General features: G+C 36.4%; 1 protein-coding gene across 2 annotated transcripts in view; it reads left to right on the top strand.

Annotated features, from left to right (window-relative positions):
- The first annotated feature begins 2310 nt into the window (after positions 1 to 2310).
- Positions 2311 to 21590, top strand: part of LOC115928085 (dystrophin-like) — a 45617-nt gene continuing 26337 nt past the window's right edge. The window contains exons 1-6 of one of the 2 annotated variants that reach the window (XM_030994802.1): positions 2311 to 2527; positions 3274 to 3424; positions 14377 to 14552; positions 15909 to 16062; positions 19534 to 19683; positions 20598 to 20786. In XM_030994802.1, the coding sequence (XP_030850662.1) occupies positions 2346 to 2527; positions 3274 to 3424; positions 14377 to 14552; positions 15909 to 16062; positions 19534 to 19683; positions 20598 to 20786 (1002 nt within the window). In that variant the 5' untranslated portion in view covers positions 2311 to 2345. The remainder of the gene's footprint in view (positions 2528 to 3273; positions 3425 to 14376; positions 14553 to 15908; positions 16063 to 19533; positions 19684 to 20597; positions 20787 to 21590) is intronic. The other variant, XM_030994803.1, reaches the window with a different exon arrangement.

The following is a 21590-nucleotide window of genomic DNA, read 5'->3' on the forward strand; positions in this document are numbered from 1 at the left end:
ACTTTTAATTACCACATCTAATATTGGTATTGTGACAAGTTAATGGGAACTTTAAGTTTGCTTTATAATGATTCTGTGTAAAAATGTCAGTAAAGTAGGTTTATAAATAGAATTATATCTACAATATAAATTGGTATCCACCAAGCCACAGAGCCTGTCATCTAGCATCTATTTTACAGTCAGGGAAAGTGACTCATTCCTGTGCACTTGTTTAACGCATGGCCAAACTCGCCGCTCTCCAGTGTATCTCCAAAATTGTGGTATGGCCGATTGCTCTCAAAATCAATCCCAAATCTATGAAATGGAGAGCGATAATGAGTCTCTTTCAATTTAGGAGTCCAGAGAGAAAGTTAGGTTACTGGACACCGAGGGCATTTAATTAGGACTGACCCATTTTAGGATCGTGATCTCTTTGAGAATGGTCATCAACCATAAGATGATATGATGAGGTTCTCTCTCGTTGGTTCCATTGATTACTTTCTTGGGACCTCATCGGTCCCTCCTGTGGTAATAGTTCATGATGCTAGCCTTTTAGTCCTTGCTCATCACCAGCTACTACCCACCAGGTTGCTTGACTACTGCTTGCCCAATGGCACTCGACACAAGATGTGAAGGTCATGGGTTTGAGCCCTAACATGGTACATTTATCCTGAGGCAAGATATTAATGTAAGATTAGGCGCATTTATGCTGTCAAATACCTCATTTCAAAATATTAGGCCAGTTTAGCATTTTTGTTTCTTTGATTGAAATTCATGTTTAGTATCTATCCCTGCCAGAAGAGCTGAGATTGATTCACATAACGCTTTGCATACTATCAGAGAGAGAGAGAGAGAGAGAGAGAGAGATGGACAGACGGACAGACAAGTATGAGCGAGAAAGAGATGGACAGACAGTATGAGAGAGAGAGAGAGAGAGACGGAAAGACGGACAGACAGACAGACAGACAAGTATGAGAGAGAAAGAGATGGACAGACGGAAAGACGGACAGACAGACAGACAGACAAGTATGAGCGAGAAAGAGATGGACAGACAGTATGAGAGAGAGAGAGAGAGAGAGACGGAAAGACGGACAGACAGACAGACAAGTATGAGCGAGAAAGAGATTGAGAGAGAGAGAGAGAGAGAGAGAGAGATGGACAGACGGACAGACAAGTATGAGCGAGAAAGAGATGGACAGACAGTATGAGAGAGAGAGAGAGAGAGACGGAAAGACGGACAGACAGACAGACAGACAAGTATGAGAGAGAAAGAGATGGACAGACGGAAAGACGGACAGACAGACAGACAGACAAGTATGAGCGAGAAAGAGATGGACAGACAGTATGAGAGAGAGAGAGAGAGAGAGACGGAAAGACGGACAGACAGACAGACAAGTATGAGCGAGAAAGAGATTGAGAGAGAGAGAGAGAGAGAGAGAGAGACGGAAAGACGGACAGACAGACAGACAGACAAGTATGAGAGAGAAAGAGATGGACAGACAGACGGACGGACAGACAGACAGACAAGTATGAGAGAGAGAGAGAGAGAGAGACAGATAGTATGAGAGAGACATGTACGATTTTCAGCATCTACACTTCTGTGTTTTCATTCTGTGATCAACAGAGGGGGCTATATCTTTTAAGTTCATATAAAGATAGCAACAAATCTACTGTCTTGAAGCAATGTCAGATGATTGGAACTCTTGGAAATATGGCAGCAATTTATTCCGGCCGTTCTGTTGTGAATGTGATGCATGGTTCTAGAGTGTTCTTTAAGTATGATTCTTTTTTTCAAAAGAACTAGGCCTTTCTTCCTCTTGAGTTAAACATGGAGATGTGAATTGAAAGAGTGTTTTAAAAACAGATGAATCAATACGTGGAAACAGTTGATTGATTGATTTACGTGTAGAAATATGGATGGTTAAATGGTTGCTTGAATTATTAATTGATCAATAGATTTGTTTTGACTGATTGATTGAGTGATTGATGATTTTTTTTAAACTGATTGATTGATCGATTGCTTAATAAATTGATAGATTGATGGATTAAGCATGATAAAACTAATTATGAATTGAGTATTGTGAAACTATCACTAAAGTATTTGAAACACATAAATGATTTTTAGTCATGATTTAACAACTTTTTGTTAAAACATCGCCTTTCTGGACATTTCATTGTTGCTCTCCATTGAGGCTTTAAGAAGATACGATTGATTCCTCAGTTTACAATGATCAAACTATTATTATAGTGACTGATACACATATATATTTTTAACATTATTTTAAAAGAAAGTTTTAATGATGATGATCATGATATGTGTTTTCATGCATGATTTAACACAAAGTCTCCAATTATTTTCATATTTTATGATGCAGGCCATCAAGGAATCTCTGGATGATCTGGCTCCATCCATCGAGTCTGTGAAGGAGAGAGAGCATGTGGTGGTTTCTCAGGTCGGAGCTACACAACGTAAAGAGATACAGGACGTGATGGATCGTCTCAGAGAGAACTGGCAAAGACTCAACAGAGAATATGAAGAAAGACATGGGTAAGTCTTTACTTGAGAGAGAGAGAGAGAGAGAGAGCAAGAGAGGGAGAGAGATTGAGAGAGAGATATTGAGAGGAGAGGGAGCTATACACAATGTAAAGAGATACAGGAGTTGATGGATCACCTCGGGTAGAACCGGAAAAGACTGGACAGAAAATATAAAGAAAGACATGGGTAATTCTAATGAGAAAGAGATACAAGACGGAGCTTAATGCAGAGACTTGACCAAAAGTGTAAAGAAAGTTAGTATAGGTAAGTTCAGAGAGAGAGAGAGAGAGAGAGAGAGAGAGAGAGGTCCAACTAGCAGATTTCACCAGTAGTCATAGCTTAGATTAATTCAAACAAAGACTCCATTAAGTACTCCTTTCTTCTGACTCTCACATTCTATTATATTCAACCTCAACAGTATAATCAGCAGCAGTTAAACAAAATACATTCCTGACTATTAAAAACTCAAAAAGAGCTAGAAAACTTTTTTAGAAAGTAACAAATAAATTGAAGACAAAAAAAAAATTAATAAAAAGAAAAAATGAAATTCACTACATTATCCCAAAATAAACTTGTGTAAGTGAAAAAAAGAGAATATTGTACACTGATTATTTCCATTAATGTTATTTTCATGCAGTCCTCCATTCTCAATCATCTCACTTCACCGGGGTGTGTAGAGCTATGTTATTACATGTTCAGATATACAGATATGCATGTGTTTTGAGATCATTCAAAATATGTCTTCTAATTTCTTACAGTCAATTTCAGCGGTGCTTTGATCAATGGCGACAGTTCCATTGTGATATGAGAGACTTAGCATCCTGGTTATCAGAAGCAGAGAGGATGATTCAGGATAGTAAGAGAGCAGATGGGAGACTTCATATTGAGAAGGCATGCAAACACCAACCAGTAAGTACTCCTTTTTTATGATACACTTTGTAATTATTCTTCATATCCAGAGTACCCATTAAGATTCTCTAAAAAGGTAAATTCCATATTTTTCTAGACAGTGATGACCTGAATACTGCACTAATGTACACTTTGTTCATCTGCCTCAGTAGAGTACTTGAAAATAAACACAAAATGATATGTAAGTGACTACTTACTACCCTGAATTTTGAAATGGGCTTGCTAAATGCTTGCCCAGTAGCAGTAGCTAGTGATGCGTAACATTTCTGATTATGGCTTTGGCACCAGACTTTTTTCAAGTCATATTTTGAGGATATATGTATATATCGTCGGCCGGGTGGCAGAAGGGCGTAAGCGCACGAGCAACTCGAAAATTACTTTTCAAATTATTCGCAATAAAAGATTTGTTTTATTTTTAAACTGCTTTCCGTCCCGAAAATTGGTTTAAAACATAAAAGACTAACGCCCTTCTGCCAGCCAGGTGACGATATACGGAGCCTGAAATGTATGACTGTGTAGAAAGATGAACAAGACCATTGTATCAGATTCTGCAAACTTAACAATGGGATAACAAACATGTTTATGAAACACCATCTTTTAATTTTGTGAAACATCCAAACGATACACTTTATATTGAAACAGCATATTCACAAAAACATCCATGTTTTTCAACTCAAAGAACATGCATACAAATTTCAACAAATGAGCTATATACTTTTTAAACATATTTTACGACCCGCACTAAGACCTTTCAATGATTATGTGTGGTATGTTTTTATAGTACACCCTTTACCACCCTCCTGCTATATTCTATTAAATTGGCAATGATTATAATCACCCATTTGCTTCTCATGTAATCAATTTAGAAGATTAACATTCACAATACGTCATGGTATACCTGGCTGCAAAGATGATTCAACAACAAAAGGCATTTGTATATCGTATATTTGTGACAATGCTGCAAATATAAATAATTTTAGTGAGGCTCTGGGGAGTATAGTATACAGTAACTACTACCAAAAATGTTATGGGATCCATTATTAGATTGAATATGATGTATTTATATCAGCTTTTACTTTAATCCTTTCTACTTGGATCCAGAAGGGCTTAGTTACATAAACAGTTAATGCCCTTTTGACTCTCTCCAGAAGATCAGCCTTTTCACACACAGCTAAAATTCTATAAAGATGATTAGTTTAAAGGGCTTTAAACTAATCAGCTGTACATACAACATCATTCACACACAGAAATTTTGGTGCGATCGTTAATCGTTTCGTGATTAACTACTGCTCTTAAAATGTGCAGTAGTGCCATTGTGCATTGAAGGTCATGTCATATCAAAGCGCACGCTCCATCCAGTTTAAACACATTTAAACACGAATAACCGTTCACACACAAAATGTCAAGCTCTCTAGATACGAACTTCGTATCTATCCGAACATCGTATAAACAATGTTCACACAGGGAAAATTTTCTTTAAACATGTTTAAAACTGTTGAGTTAAACACGTTTAAACTAATCATCTCTAGATACGATGAATTTTAGCTGTGTGTGAAAAGGCTGGATATATATTAATTGGTCAGTGGTATGAATAGTATGATAAAGACTATCTACGGGGTTAAAAAGGTTGGAAAGAGCTGTAGTGATTTTTTTTGAAATTTTGTACATATGTTCACTGTAGGGTCTATTGTCATTTTATAAAATATTTCCAGGCGTATTTATTTCAACTAGATTATGCGAATTGTTAACATTAGCCATGTAAAAAAACACACAACATATCAAATCTATGCATACTTCACTAAGTTGGAAATAGTAAATCTCATAAGCTTTGACAGTTTTAATTCAGTTTCCTCTGCTCCCTAAAGAAATGAATTAGAAGCACTTGGGTCTCAGAAGCATGCATGTAGTTCCTATCAACTAGAACCAAGAAATATAAATTATTCCTACAAACCTTAACCTACAAATACTCATCATCGTGTTACCAATTCCATGCCCTTTCTCCTTCCCCTACTCCCAGAAATCAGAAACCAGTTTTCCCACTTTCCTAGCTAGCACCCATCTTGCCGTTGATGATGATGGTAAAACGTGCGTGTCGGTCCTTGCATGTCCAGGCACGGCTTGTATTGTATCACATGCATTTAGCGCATTTGTCACAATGCATTTTGGCAAATTGGAGATAACAGGTGGAAATCCAAGAAAATTGGACAACCAGTGTCACTCAGAGTAACATGTTCAATCAGATTTTGACATCCTTTCAGGCTGTATTGGATGCTTTTTAGCCTTTTGGCATGCTTACCGGTAGAACTTTACATTTATGTTTTTCTTTCAATATCTGTCCTTAATGCATCATTAATCAGACACCATTTATTTATGAACGAGTTCTTCATTATTTTTTCTTTCTTTGCTTTTATTTCAGTTCTTTTTCTCATTCTGTCCTCCCTGCATCATGATCAAATTCTCTATCTGTTGTTCATATCTTTTGTTTCTTTTATGTTTTTTCCATGAGAGTGTTTAGAGACGTAACAGTATAAGAGCTGCATTTATTATTATTACTAGTAGTTCCTTCATTTTGTTTTTTTCTTTCTTATCCTATTCTTTGTTCATCTTGGATCAGACACCATTTCCTTTAATATATTGGTTATTAATATATTTATACATTTATTTAATGACTTACTTTTGTCAGCATTAGCATGAGTTTGATACTTTCTTGGAAAAGCTTGATTTAGAATTTGCGTTTAATCGTAATGTTATTTTTTTTTAATTTTATGAATGCTGAAAATGGATTATGTACAAGAAAAAAATGTACTTTTTGTACTTAATAAATACATATGGATCATAGTATTGATACTTTAGACGTACAAATATTAACTTTCATTTGTTCACTGAAATAACAAATCTAATAATATACTTGCAAATACCAGCATTGATATATGTAATATTAAGAAGATAGTATGATAATCATATCAAGGAATAGTAAGTACATTATCCTATTTTAGAGTAAGTTACATGTAATACACATCAAATATTCTAATGAGTGAATTCTTGCTTCTTACTAGACAAGGTTATTGTTTTGATCTACATGGAGAATTCATATCTGGAATAGGTCAATAGGAATCAGCCTTTTTATTATTTTCATCTTTTACATAAGATAAGTGGTTTGTTATGTTGTAAACATATACAAATGAGATAACTGATTTCAAGTTGCATGTTTATCAGGGTCATATTTCATTAAGAAAATATGGCTTTAATGTATTTCTTTGTGCCCCTCTGTCACTTAACATTCAATACTGTTATCACCTATCCTTGTAGTAAAGCTCTTTAATTCAAAGCTACCACATTCCTAAATCCCCTCAATTCCCACCCCTATTAAACTCCTCAAATTGGCCACCGATGTAAGTCCCCTGTGGTGAGTTCATATCAGACACAGATCATGTGATGCCGTCGTCGCTCAACGAGCGAGGTCTTAATCGTAGATGCCACGGTTGTCTAGTTTTTCAAGCGCTACGTTCATTGATAGACAATTCTCATGCAGTCTGGGATGTTTGCCCTGTGTATGTGAATGGAAGCTGAATGGCTATATAGGTATTATCTTGTTTGTGTAGTCCCACCTAAACTACATGGTGGTGCACTGTAAGGGATGTGTTGAAAAGACGTGGTGCTGTATACGTGTGGATGTATATGTACCCTAAATGAGGTCAGTGTACACCTATATTTGTATTGTTTCTAATGAGTAACAGCCGAGAAAGGGAATATTAGGAAAACACACATATCCATGCATGTGAGGATAGATGTGTATTTAAAGTATGCCAAAAGAAATGGTTATGGATCCACTGAAATATACTTTGAACCAGTTTATAAATCCTTCTGCAGAATAGTAAAGAAAGCAAAATAGTAGTGGAAATACTCCTTTTTTTTTGTCAATGCGAACATTCATAAGGTTATAATTTCAAGGGGGGGGCTGGGGGCAGCCTTCAATATCCACCATCCAAAGTCTAATGCAAGAACAGTAAATTTGAAAATGCATGCATGTGCATATTGTGAAAACTGTCGGAAAATGGTTTTAAAAATTGTTTCATTTGAATCAAGGATATCTCTTCAAAATGCCTGGTCATCATCAGCTTTTATTTTATATTCTGATAGATCATGAAGTTTATCTCATGATTTCATACCAAACTGTTGGTATGAATTCTGGCTGAACATTGTAGGAATCATTATTGTGTAAAGATGACCTAAATTGGTTTGAATGGGATACCTACCTCTAGCTGCAGGGGCCTGGGAGCAGCACCCCTATATTCTATTTCAATAAATCCTTTATCCCTGGTGCAAAGGGGATGGGAGCTTTTTCTCATATTGCAAAGCCGTACTTTGATCAGCTCGGGTGAGTGTAAAGTCTGCATACCTCTTGTTGTTATAAAATGTAAATAATCATTTTTTTTCTTAAACAGTTTACATTAATATATGTCTTCGGTAGTCTTTATTCCAAGGTATATACAAACACATTTTTCATACCCATTTTGATTAAAAAATATTGGTATAATCTGTTCATCTATCTAAAATTAATGATAGATATTAAACAGACAGTGGGGATGTTTAATTTCTTGTCTTTGCAAACTTTCTTTTTACTCTTTCACATTCACAGTATTTACGTTTAATTATTGCATATTCCATCTTTGCCAGAATTCAAGATAACCATTAATTGAATTCAAACAGGGCATTATTACATACAAACAAATTTGTCCACCCTTTACACAAATCTCATTGCATATGCCCTTCCACTTTTACCGCAGCACTTGGCCATGGTTGTTTACATAATCAAACATAGGGAAATATTATTCGCCTCCCAATGAAAATAGCGTAATTTGTTGTAATTAGAGGAAAGCGCAAACATAGGGGAGAGGAAGCAGACTAGCTTCCCGGGGTCTTTCACTCATGCAGCAACTTATGTCAACATGATGTATTATCTGGAGAACTAGAAAGACATTGACTCTGTGTTAAAGCATATGGGATAACGTCCTTCTGGTTTACAGCAGATCAAATATATTGATGTGTTCTGTAGGACCCAGGATATCTTGAGAAGTGGTTAAAGTACAATATCTGGGAATGGGAAATAATCTCTCCTCGCACAAGAGGTTATATACTGTAGGATCACATTAAACCTTTGTCAATTCTGAAATGTTGCAGCTTTGCAAAAGCTTCATCCTGAGAAACAAAAGACTCAAAACCCTAAATTTGTGTGATTCATTCTATATTGTCTGTCATCTGAACAGCCAAACAAGATTAAAAAAAATATCTGGTTTTATGCTAGTGGAAAGTTTGATTATGTACTTAATTCCATTTTACTTACCTATCTATTTCACATTGCCATTCTAATATCAATTAGAATTAGCTGAAAGGTTCTATGAATATTCAGACGATACATAAATTTGCTTTCATAAAAAGAGTATTCACACTTCATACAGTTGCTTTTTCACATCATAAATAGCCTATGCTGAATATCCAACAACATACATTTGCCATTGCTGGGTATTCATTCTACTCTACAGACTAATACAGCCCATCTTTCCCCATCGACGTCATACATGTACATGTACATCTACCGTTTTGTATAGCATTCCTGTGCATGCACGCCCTTGCTCATTAAGCTAATTGATATGAATGCTTCTTTAGGGCAGACGTCCACTGCATATCAATTCATGATTCTATTCCATTCATAATGCACAGACTTGATTAGTAGCTTTTAAGATATTCATATGCCATGAAGTCCCTACAGTGAACATGTATGTGCTGCATATTGCCGCAGTGATACTTTAAAAAAAATCAGGATCATATTAAAGCAAGGAACTACTTTGAGAACGGTTACATCTTTTAAACAAGATAAGCAGGTTCATGGGAATAAAATTGTCAAATACTTCAATAATAGTTAAACAATAGACAAATACTTAAATAATGTGAGTAGCAGACAAATCATAATGAATCATGGATATTAGGCAAGATATTAGATTTAATACACTTTTTGTAGAAAACATAGGATTAAGTGACATGTGACACTTGACAAATCAACCCACACTGTATTGCCATGACTCCTGAGTATGTATGATAAGTTATGAAAGTGAAACAATATGTTGGTTGCGATACTGGTCCCACAAAGAGGATATAAATAAGATGCTATTTATAATCTATCACATAAGCCTATCACATCATGATTAGTTTTACTGCTTCAATAATTCGTCGCTGTTTTCACGAAGTGACGGTAGTGAAAAAAAATTGCATTCACTTTGCGTGACAATTTTCCTAACTACCGTCACTTCGTGAAAACAAGGACGAATTGTTGAGCTATTTCCTTATTCCATATGCCACTATCAGCATTTAAAATAATTACTTATCACTTATAGGGACATGATGTTAAAATTAGTGTAAAGTATCTTCATCTTAATAGTCATTCCAACCACCCCCCCCCCCCTCCTTTGAGCATAGGAAACATACAATATATTAGCACAAGAAGGTAATAGTTATTTTCTACAATACATCCTTGATCATTTGCCTAAACCATTTTACAATATAGATGTGCAATGCTATTCATACCACAGGGCTACAAGTAAAATATCTGAAATGGTACCTTTTATCTGAACTAGCAAGTACAGTGGATATATTTGGGTTGAATAAACTGTATTGTTTATATGATGAATATGTCATGCACGGCGGACGTTTGTTTTGACGCTGTACAATGCCAACATACAGTGTATTGCCCCAGTGAAGTCACTTGATAATATCGTTCATAAATAATGAGAGCCGCTCACCGTACCGTATTGGGCCGCTAATAACTCATCCCTTCGGCTTGATATTTCTATCATTTCGTCAGTGTGTGTACATATCATTGTAAGGTTTATTATTAATAATCATTTGTAATTTATTTCTTCAAACTGGACATTGTTTATATACATTATAAATGTATCACTACATTATTTGCAGTGAAAGGTAGTGTATCCCTTTTGCAGCCAACATCAATTTCTGTAGAGCTTTGTAGGAATTGATTAGAGATCAGTCTCTAGCTCTCAGGCAACAATAAAGGTGTATGTCAAACAAATTGATTGAGAGATATAGAAACCCCCTTGCCATGTCTGTGTATACTTTATCTCATTGCTTAGTGATTGAAAGTGAAATTAGACAATCACTTTTTCATAGAAACAGAAAATGGATGGATTTGTTTTAGATGCATGATACACATGATGTCCTCATTATGTTTGATATATATGCTCTGAAGTACTAATGAAAGGAAATTGGAATAATAAGATTAATGATATTATAGATTAAGGGCAATAATGAGATGATTAGGAAGAGAGACTAAGACTATTAGTTAGAGTTAGAAACAGTGGGAGGAGTAGAGACAGATAGAAAGAGGAGAGAGGGGGAGGAGATAGAGAGAGGCATAAAGCAAGACACAGAGATGTGGATAGGCCTCAGTACAATTTGCAAGAGAAATATACGTTCAGACGGCAGAAAGGAAGAGAGAGAGAGGGAGGGAGAGAGAGAGAGAGAGAGAGAGAGAGGGAAGCCAGAGAAAGAAAAGAAAGGAAGGACAGATATATTAGCCTATAGATAGCAGAAAAAGAAAAGATTTAGACGCATAGAAAAGGGGAAGACATAAAGAGACAGAAAGTGAAAGACAGAGATACACTTACAAGTATTTATAGACATAGAGATAGTGAGAAAGGGGAAAGACAGGCAGACAGAAATAGGGAAAACAGAGAGAGGGATAGAGAGAGAAAGAATGAAAGAAAGGAAGAAAGAATGAGAAAAAGAAAGAAAGAATGAGAGAAAAAAAAGAAAGAAAGAAAGAAAGAAAGAAAGAAAGAATGAGAGAAAGAGAGAGAGATGCATAGGAGATACTGTCGTCTTGATGAATACCCAAGTACAATGTATTCACACCTGACCATTCTTCCTCTGTCATATCACCCTTGTCGTCTCATTGACGCTCTTATACACCAACCACTGACATGTTATTCAGTCATAGCCTTGAGAAATTGGATAGGGCTCATTATAGACTCAACTTGAATATGAACCAGTCATTTGGAACATTGGGCCATACATCCAGCAAGCAAGCTGATGAGAAACCCATATACCCGCTGCTAACGTAGCTCCATGTGATGTCCATACTTACAGCTGTTTTCATTCTTACATCAAGGTGTTTTCTTGGCAGCCGTAGAACTCTGGAACTCCCTCCCTTTAATCACGGCTACTTAAAGGTGCCAATTTAGCAGTTTGGGAACATATGTTTAGCATTACTAATTGGACTATTTTATTCAGCTGGTGAGGATGACTGGTGGAGTGTAGTGCATGAACTTGGAGTATAGGCTTAACCCTTTTCTGGATAGCTTTTCAAGTACTTGTATGTATATACCAAAGGAGGGGTATCTGGCTGCGGTGGGGTATTGTCATTGGCTCGGTAAATATAGGTGGTATTGACTATGTCAGTGTAGGACAGCTAGCACTGAAGTTTAAGTGGGAAAGGAGATTAAACGAATGGAGCCAACCTAGCAGCATCAGTGACACGATTGGAGATATTATACCCAGAAGGAGTGTATGGAATACAAACATAGCAAGCATATACCAGTGGGAATACATGGAATATATGGAATATACTCAGACCAAGGATGTATTATAGGCTGAGGTATGTCAGTTTTGTTACATGGTAAATACAATTTTTCTTGTGAGGACTACTGTTCGATTAAAATTTGTGATTTAGAGATTTTAATCCAATTCAAATTTTGATTATTATTTTTTAAGGGTGGGTTTTTCCTTCTTTTCTTGTACAATGGTTTATTGCAGAGCTAAGGGGCAAATAGTCATCAGTCTTTGTCTATCTCTCTCTACCCCCCCCCCTCTTTCTCTCTCTCCCCTCTTTATCTCTCCCCCCCCCCCTCCCTCCCCCTCCCCCCTCTCTCTCTCTCTCTCTCTCTCTCTCTCTTCCACTTTCTCTTCAGTGAAAGGTGTTGGTGTTGTAAAACCTTGTTTGGGCATGACTTTGTTTCCTGACATATTAGGCTCCAAACATTGCAGGGAATCACTTCCTTGTAATTTCTTACACAGGAAGAAGTATAGCGTAATGAAGTACCATTTATCTAGTATCTACATGCATCACTGTACCATTTCTTTGATATCTTGAAAAATATGTCAAATTGGCCAATATTGTAAAATGATTTCATCACCTAGAGTTTGATTCAAAACTCAAACATATGTATATTTTCTTTCCTTAGATTTTGAACTAATCGAGAAAGATTTATTTTATAACAATACCATAATAATGATATTATTCTATTTTGCGGTGTTTTTATTGAATTGAGAAGTTATATAGATTTGTGTATGTTTTACAGTATGTGTTGACATTTTTCATAAAACCAGTTCAAATCAATACCATGATTTGAACAAGGTGGGCGGAAATCAATACCTTTTACACATACAACCAAACACATGGGAAATCATCAATCAATTCACATTGTAAATTTGATAGGAGTTCTTTATTCCATATTCAAATATAGTTTTGATGTGATATTTCAGGACAGGAATTTGATAATGCTGATTGTGATGATGAGTCAAATGAAGAAACTAATGGGGAAAGAGGGAAGAGATGGAGAAAAGAAAGATGAACACAGGAGAAGAGAGGTCTGGGAGAGAGCGGGTGGTCAGAAGGAATGGAGAGATGGGAAAGAGAGGAATGAGATGAGAGAGAGAGAGAGAGAGAGAGAGAGGGGGGTAGGAGTGGAGGAGGGAATAAGAGGGTGAGGGGAGGAAGGAGAAGGAAAGGAGAGAAGCGTTGAAATTGGCAGCCTAGCATAACCGGGTAATGTTGGAGCGCCTTGAGGACCTTGCAAGGTCGATATGTGCGCTATATAAGAATCCAATATTATATTATTTTATTTATAGAGATTTCAATTTTTTCAAATTTTGTTGTATTTTTTTCCCCCTAGGTTTTATGAAATAAGTAGTGTACAAAATTATAGTACATATTCCTGATTTTATTGTTTTGTCCAATTGTGAACGCGTGTGAATACATGTGCCTGTTTTTAAAAATATGAACTATTATATATAACTATATATACCATTTGGTCATATTCTACCTCATGATATGAGATAGTGTTTATCACAGATTCAAGATTGAACTCTGTCAATGAATTGGTGTGCGGCAATCATTCTAGGGAAATACTAGTTATCATGCTCCTTATTTAACGAGGCATTTCCCCCCAACAATGGATTATTTTTAGTTGGTACTTTGTCTAATGATCTGTGATGTTTGTTATGATCAAGGTATGTGTAGTATAGTACCATGTACTGTAAAGGTTTCATGCAATAACAAGATTTGTATGAATCATGTACACATGGGGGTTTACTGTTAAGTTATACTGTACATAATCATCAAAGTGTTTGAGGTCTGGAATTAATTGATCCCATTTTCATTGAATGATACCTGTCTGTTTTATTGTGTTTTTTCCTGCAACAGTGGTAGGTTAATTCAATATAAAATTTCTTCAAACATGATCACAAAAACTGCAAGAACCCAACCTCAGGCAATTTGAATGGCATTGTCATCACCTTTTTAAATGTGTGGACACTACAATGACATATTACATAATCAGAACATAATTTCTAAAAGCAATGCAAAAGGATATTGACTCAGTCATTTATTTTGTTTTCAATTATATTGTGCTTGGAAGGAGAATGATGATCAGTATTAAAGATGCAGGTGTTTTTTCATGCATTTATTTGTGTAAATTTGATGAAATAAATAGACTAATGTCTAATGTTTAATTGTTTCAATTCTTCTTACATTTTGCTTAGGTAAGCAAAGTTTGGAAACTGGAAATCTTACAATTATCTTTACAGAGATTTGAGAATATCAACCACTTTTCCTTATGTTATATCAAAAGTTCATCTCACCATTCTTGTTCTCTTCTTAGGTGCTAGAAGAGGGTATTGCCACACACCAGGCTATGGTAGCATCTCTCAACTCCAACGGAGAGGACATTGTGGCTCAGTCTTCCTCTGTGGATGGGGGTATGCTACAGGAGAAATTAGAGGGACTCAACGCTCGCTGGAAAAGCGTCTGCGCTGAAGTTGCATCTTGGAAAGATAGGTCAGTAGAAAGAGGTTCAGTGGTTAGAGAGATGGTGTAAAAGTGAGGAGGTCTTAGGTTCAAATTTCACTGAAGTAGATTATAGATGCTTTGGAAGAAGAGTGGGAAATAAGGGTTTAGTGATCTACCGGTAATGATAGAACTGGGAAATATTGGTTCAAATCCTGAAATGTCTGTATTAACATGTAAGTTGCTTCTTCAGGAAATATAGGCAAAGGTTAATGGTTCTGTCTTGAGAATGGTGATTAAACTTTATCACTGAATCAAACTTTATGATTCCTAGATGAAGATATCAACAAAATCATTAATTTAGGAAAAGTTGTGTTTTTTCTGAGAGTAGTTGAAAACCTATTTAAAAAAAACAGCAGTTTAAAACTAGGTCTAAGAACAAAGTGTGGATTGCATACAGAGCCTTCGACCAGCTACCGGCCAGCTACCATGGAAGAGTTTCTGTACCTCGTATGTTAACATTACCAGTGTGATGGCTCAGTCAGTAGAGCGACCGCCTCACAACCGGGAGGTCGTGGGTTCGAACCCCGGCCGCGTCATACCACGAGACGTTAAAAGACAGGAGTTGCTGCTACCTTGTTTGGCGACCAACAATAGGGATAGAGCAACGTCGATCTGGCGCTGCTCAGTGGCCGCCGGGCTCACGATCAATTGAGCAAAAAGAATTTCCATTTTCGGTTTAATAAAATTTAGAGTGGACTTTAAAATGATTATTATTATCATTATTATTATCTGCTCCATGTACAAGCACACACAGAAAGATAAAGTGATCCAAGTCTGACACAATACTTGGGCCAATCCCTAAGAAACATAAGGCAAGTCCATGTAAAGATTTCAAGATTATAAGTCTTGTGAGTCATGTAACCAAGTTGCCATTGAAGATCATAATAAATAAAATAAAATAAAAGATTAAACTGACAAATTAGTAGGTCAGGAAGATTTTGGTTTCAGACCTCAAAGTGGTACGAGGGAAGCCATATCATATCATATCACATCACAGTTTTTAGTAAAACATGATTTATATTTATATTTATTGATAACGTGTTTGACAAAATTTGTCATGAAAAGTGGTTGAAATATTACAAAAGATAAATGTTGACGATAAGAACTTCATTCTCATCTTCAAGCTGTACTGGGAGCAGATGCTATCCAATCATGATATATGATACTTTACAGAAATCAAAGGAGGATTATATCAAGTGTGTGTAATGTCCCCAACTTTGTCTATCTGTGCACAGAGTTGATACCAGGGAATTTAAAGATATACAGTGTGTAAGTGTTAGAAGTGTAAACATTAACATTGTGTCCTATGCTAAAGTGTATACCTTGTTCCATTAATGTTTGCAGGTTTGAGTTCAGTCCAGAGAAAGTGGAGGCCTTCATGGAGGAGTGTTCTCATCTGCAGCAATGGCTGTCAGAGTGCCAGGCCTTGATAAGACCCCAAGCCCAACCTGTACCAGCTGATGCTACAGCATTTAAAGAACTCATCCTTAAGATCAAGGTAAGTCATGGCAAGCTCATGCTACAGCATTTAAAAAATTCATCCTTAAGATCAAGGTAAGTCAAGGCGAGCTGATCCAACGCTTACTCCGGTGATATTTAAAGAACTCATTCTTAAGATCAAGGTAAGTCATAGCAAGCTCATCCAATGCTTACTTTGATGATATTTAAAGAACTCATCCTTAAGATCAAGGTAAGTCAAGGCGAGCTGATCCAACGCTTACTCCGGTGACATTTAAAGAACTCATCCTTAAAGGACAAGTCCACTCGAAAAATAACTTACTTTCAATAAAAGCAGAAAAATCAAACAAACCAATCAAAAAAGTTTGAGCAAAATCGGATAACTAATAAGAAAGTTATGAATTGTTGAAAAAGTATGTAAAACTATGGAACAATGAGATTCACAACACAAATTGTCAAGATGGTTATCAGTTTGTGACGTCATGTACTCACAACTTATCAATTGCTTTACATAGTTTAATCCCATTAATTTCCCTTTTTATCCCCCAAAACTTGATTTCCCCATGCCTTTGCCCAGGTTATATGATTTGTATCATATTTCGTGCATGACATTTCCAAAAACTTTCATGAATTTTGAAGAATTGATACTATTTTCTGAATATTGTATTTCATAATTATTGATTTTTATATAAATAGTTTATCAAAATTCATTTTTTCATGAATTAACTGGACAAAAATTACTCTTTATTTGTGCATCCACACAAACACATATTACTAACAATCTAACTTGGATGCTGGTGTGAAGAAATAGGATTCTAACGGTGAAAATAGGAAATTTAAATTATTTATATGCAGAAAATAATTAGTGGTTAGTGAGGACCATACGTCACAGACTCATGAGTGAGTTGCCAATTTGTTTAGTGATTTTCAAGGTTTTTCATGTCATCAAAAATTCATAACTTTCTTATTAGCAATCCGATTTTGCTCAAACATTTTTTGATTGGTTTGTTTGATTTTTCTGGTTCTATTGAAAGTAAGTTATTTTTCGAGTGGACTTGGGCTTTAAGATCAAGGTAAGTCAAGGCGAGCTGATCCAACGCATACTCCGGTGACATTTAAAGAACTCATCCTTAAGATCAAGGTAAGTCAAGGCGAGCTGATCCAATGCATACTCCGGTGACATTTAAAGAACTCATCCTTAAGATCAAGATTAGTCGAGGCGAGCTGATCCAATGCTTACTCCGGTGACATTTAAAGAACTCATCCTTAAGATCAAGGTAAGTCAAGGCGAGCTGATCCAACGCATACTCCGGTGACATTTAAAGAACTCATCCTTAAGATCAAGGTAAGTCGAGGCGAGCTGATCCAACGACTACTCCGGTGACATTTAAAGAACTCATCCTTAAGATCAAGGTAAGTTAAGGCGAGCTCATCCAACGCTTACTCTGGTGACATTTAAAGAACTCATCCTTAAGATCAAGGTAAGTCATAGCAAGCTCATCCAACGCATACTCCGGTGACATTTATTCTAGGCTTTATTTCCCCAAAATATAGGTTTATACCTAAATTCAGTTTAATTTGAATTTAGTTACGATCATTATTACAAGTACCACATACAGAAATCATGTAATACATTGTACATGTACATTGGAATAACAAATGGCCTTAAGTCCCGCAAACAAGACAGGTCCCAAACATACAATTACTTTAGCATCAGTTGGCTTGGCAGTGTGACCAACATACTAGGGTGGGGTTAGGGTTGGTCAAGGTTAGGACCAGATATTGGTTTTGAATTATTGTTAAGGAATTTATTTTTGAAGAGTTGGCATAGGAAATTGACTTTAGGGTTAGGCCATTATCACTGAAGCATGTGTCGTACCATTCGCAGTGAGCCAGAAGAGCAATAGATGTTAGGATTTGATGCCCTTAGCTCTTCCACACACAAAACAATAGCTGTAATATTCCTTCTCTCATAGCTCATATCACATTATGTTATGACCTGTACTTCCAAAGTCTGTATGAAAATAATTACCCTGACTTTGGCTCTAGCAACTGTTATCAGTGCTCATGGCATTTCAATGATACATCCTGCCAGGTACCCACTTATTACTTTGTATCCTCACCTTCTACATTAAAAGTCTGTTGAATAGACAGATAGAAAAATATCTATACTAAATATACAAAATGCCATCTCAATGGTACAGAGGCATGAATTATGATGTGATACTTCTTAAAGGGATTGTGTAACTTTGTCTCAGATTCTGAAACAAATCCTGGATTTATCTCATGCTGCAATCATATTTATAAACCTTTAGGTCAGTCAGGAACCCCATGACTTTTACAAGCTGATCGCCTGTCTGATTATCAAGATATTCATGACTGGAAATCAAAATTTAAAAATTTGTTTTCCTAACGGTTTTTACAACGCTACAGCCTATTGGGGAAAATGAGTACGGAAAAACCTGTCACTCAAAGATTTTTACTTTTTAAGGCACTTCATCATTTTGAAGCGATTTTTGTTAGGGCTTGAATATTACACCATGTCACAGACGCTGATAACACGTAGGGCCATGCATGTCAGATTTGATATTGTTAAACGATGCCTTTAAGAGAATGAAGGCTTAATAAAGACATGCATCATCAAACTGAAGTTGAAGTATAGAATACCAAGCAATAATGGGATTAGTCACCTGTAGTTAATCAGTAAACTCGGTCAAGCCATAAAATGGCATTCAACCATGAAAAACTTGGCACTAAATTGGGGGTAGACATCAGAAGCAAGATTTATAATCAAGTTTTGGAGTTGATGAATCAGAGTTTACATTGTGTGAGCACCATGCCACCTCATCCAATCTCTTATCTCTCTCTCTCTCTCTCTCTCTCTCTCTCTCTCTTTCTCTCTCCCCCTCTATCTTTCTCTCTCTCTCTTCTCTTTCTCTCCCTCTCCCAGCCCCTTTCCCCTCTCTCTCTCTCCTTCTCTCTCTCTTTTTTTTCCTCTCTCTCTTTCTCTCTGGATGGATGGATGAATGGAACAAATAAGTGAGAGTCTAGAGACTGGTTTGAGAAATGGGTTTGCTGTTTTCTATCTGTCAATAATGAACGCATAGCTCACACTCAACTATGTGTGACATGGGATCAGAAGCTTTAAATTGTGATCAATTTAGTCCAGAATTTGCTGTGATTTTATTGTTTTGTATATTCCCTACTGATGACAAACATTTAATTCTAAGTCAAAGGCAGAACCCTTACTCATGTTTGCTCTTTTCTCTGGTTTTGAAGATGTGTCCTAAAGACCAGAAGTTTCCAGCATCTTAACATTGTGGTGTTGATTTAAGCATAACAGAATATCTCATAGTCAGTTCCAAAGAATCTTACTATTTTCATTTTACTTTGATGACTCTACTCTTAATTTCTTCAAGAAACCAATCAAAGTGATATCTAGTATTTGAACGTACATGTATTTCCATCTATTTTCATCTTTTGATCTGTTTTGTGATAATATCCCTCTCAGGAGCGTGAAGAAGACTTACAGCAGAAAGCAGATGAGAAACAGAGGATAGAGGAGAGCGTACAAATCCTACTCTCGGGAGGTTCCATTAGCCAGGAGAGGGGGATCAGCATCAAGAAAGAGACGGAGACTCTCTTTAAATTATGGGAGAAGGTAAGGTGGTGCTAGTGTAAAGGATTACGTACAACTGTTTCAGCGTGTAATGGCTTGTAAAACATGTTTGCTTGCTTGTCAGAGATTTATTAACTCAAAAGAACCTGAAAAGTCCTGATGACTTTTTCTTGTTAGTCCTCCCTCTCTCGCAAAATCCGCAATCCACCCCTGTACAATTAGATAGAACAAGGTTCATGAGGAAATGTGAAATGGGTAAAAATAATTTAGAAGGCTAGGCTTTTGGGGTATTTTGGTATTTTGGTATTGTGGGATTTTGGGATAGTATCATATTTTGATGGCAATGTTGAATCTTTATTTTTGGAATCAGTCAGCTGTGATTGACATGACCTGCAGATTTTAGTCCTGTCTGGCCGACATTAATTGTAGGAAACAAGCATTGTGAAAGTGATTTCGGGTTCCAGGGCATACATGTAGATGGTCGATTATATTGACAGTTACTCATTGCCTTAGATGTGATACAGGCTATACACCAACATTTTGAGAAGAATAGGGTTGTAGATATTTTACAGGTTAATAAAATCACCCCAAACCATGTGACATCTCTCCCTTCTACATGTGTCGTAGGAAACCCCAGTTCCAGGCCCAACAGGAAGAAAATCCAGGGTTACCATGGTTTAAAAGAGCTATGAAATTATATGAGTTTAACAAAACCTACCGTGATTATGTACACCAATTTTTGAGAGAAAAAGTTGTAATCTTGGCCCCGTCTTGCAAAGAGTAGATATCACTCCCAACTATGTACATAAGAGATAGGAGCCTGCAAACTTGCGATTGATTGGAGGACTTGCGATTGATTTGGATCAATCGTAACTCTTTGTAAGATGGGGCCCTGATCTGCAATGTATTTGAAGGTCAAATCTCATTAAACAAAAATATATATGTACCTTGCACAGGTTTCTGGGACAATACCCAAATTCCGAGCACAGCTTGAGGAGAAGCTAGAGAAGACAGAGGCCTTCCTTGAGGAGCTCCAGCAGATGAGAGCGTGGGTTCAAGCCACGATGGATGTCCTTGAGACCCAGGGACCTGTAGGATCAGCCACGTCTAACGATGAACAAGACTCTGTCGTGGTGGATCCAAAGGTAGGAGAAGATGTGGGCATTTCATTTCATTTAATTTCATTTATTTATTTCACTCTCTTTTAAAAAATATCAAAACGATATACATGTTCGTTCATTATCAACATAAGATAAAAGGAAGTAAGGAATCATGTAAGCCAAAATTGGCCTGATGAGAATGATCCCCAAATAAATCCTAAGCATAAACAAGATACAAACTTATTTTATATAAAAACATAGTACATACATTCACAACAACAGAGGACAGAGGAAAGATAAAGATAACAAGGTTAAGATAGTTACAGGAAGACAAGAAGAGAGACAAGATAACAAGAAAGAAGTTACAGCTTACTGTACATTTGTCATACCTACATTACTTGACTATACTGAGTACGACTTATTCATGTAATGAGATGTTTCATTGTTTATTGCTCCTGCACTATTGACCAAATTTAGATTTTGGTTAAATCTAAGGTATTTAATCATTTACTGCCCTTCACGTTACCTGTCATTTTTCCTAACTAAATACTCTCATCTTAGCTGTCAACTTGATAGATTCCTAGTGCTGTAAAAATCCTGTGCCGAAAATTTGATGATGTTGTTTAATAGCATATGGAAGAAAAGACCAGAATAGTCAAGTAATGTAGGTGTGACAAGTGTATAGTAATTCATAGATTTGAATATTGGAATGTGTGAAGCTCAAATGTCATGCCTCAAAGCCAAGAGTCAAAATTAAAGGTTGAACCGTGTATCTAGCACAGAGGTCTAAGAGATTTAGAATAAGAATGGTCAAAGATTTTCCAGTTTTTCTCCGTCTTAAGCCCCTGA

The sequence above is a fragment of the Strongylocentrotus purpuratus genome, unplaced genomic scaffold (assembly GCF_000002235.5).
Source record: "Strongylocentrotus purpuratus isolate Spur 01 unplaced genomic scaffold, Spur_5.0 spur5_scaffold_21, whole genome shotgun sequence".
NCBI lineage: Eukaryota > Metazoa > Echinodermata > Echinoidea > Camarodonta > Strongylocentrotidae > Strongylocentrotus > Strongylocentrotus purpuratus.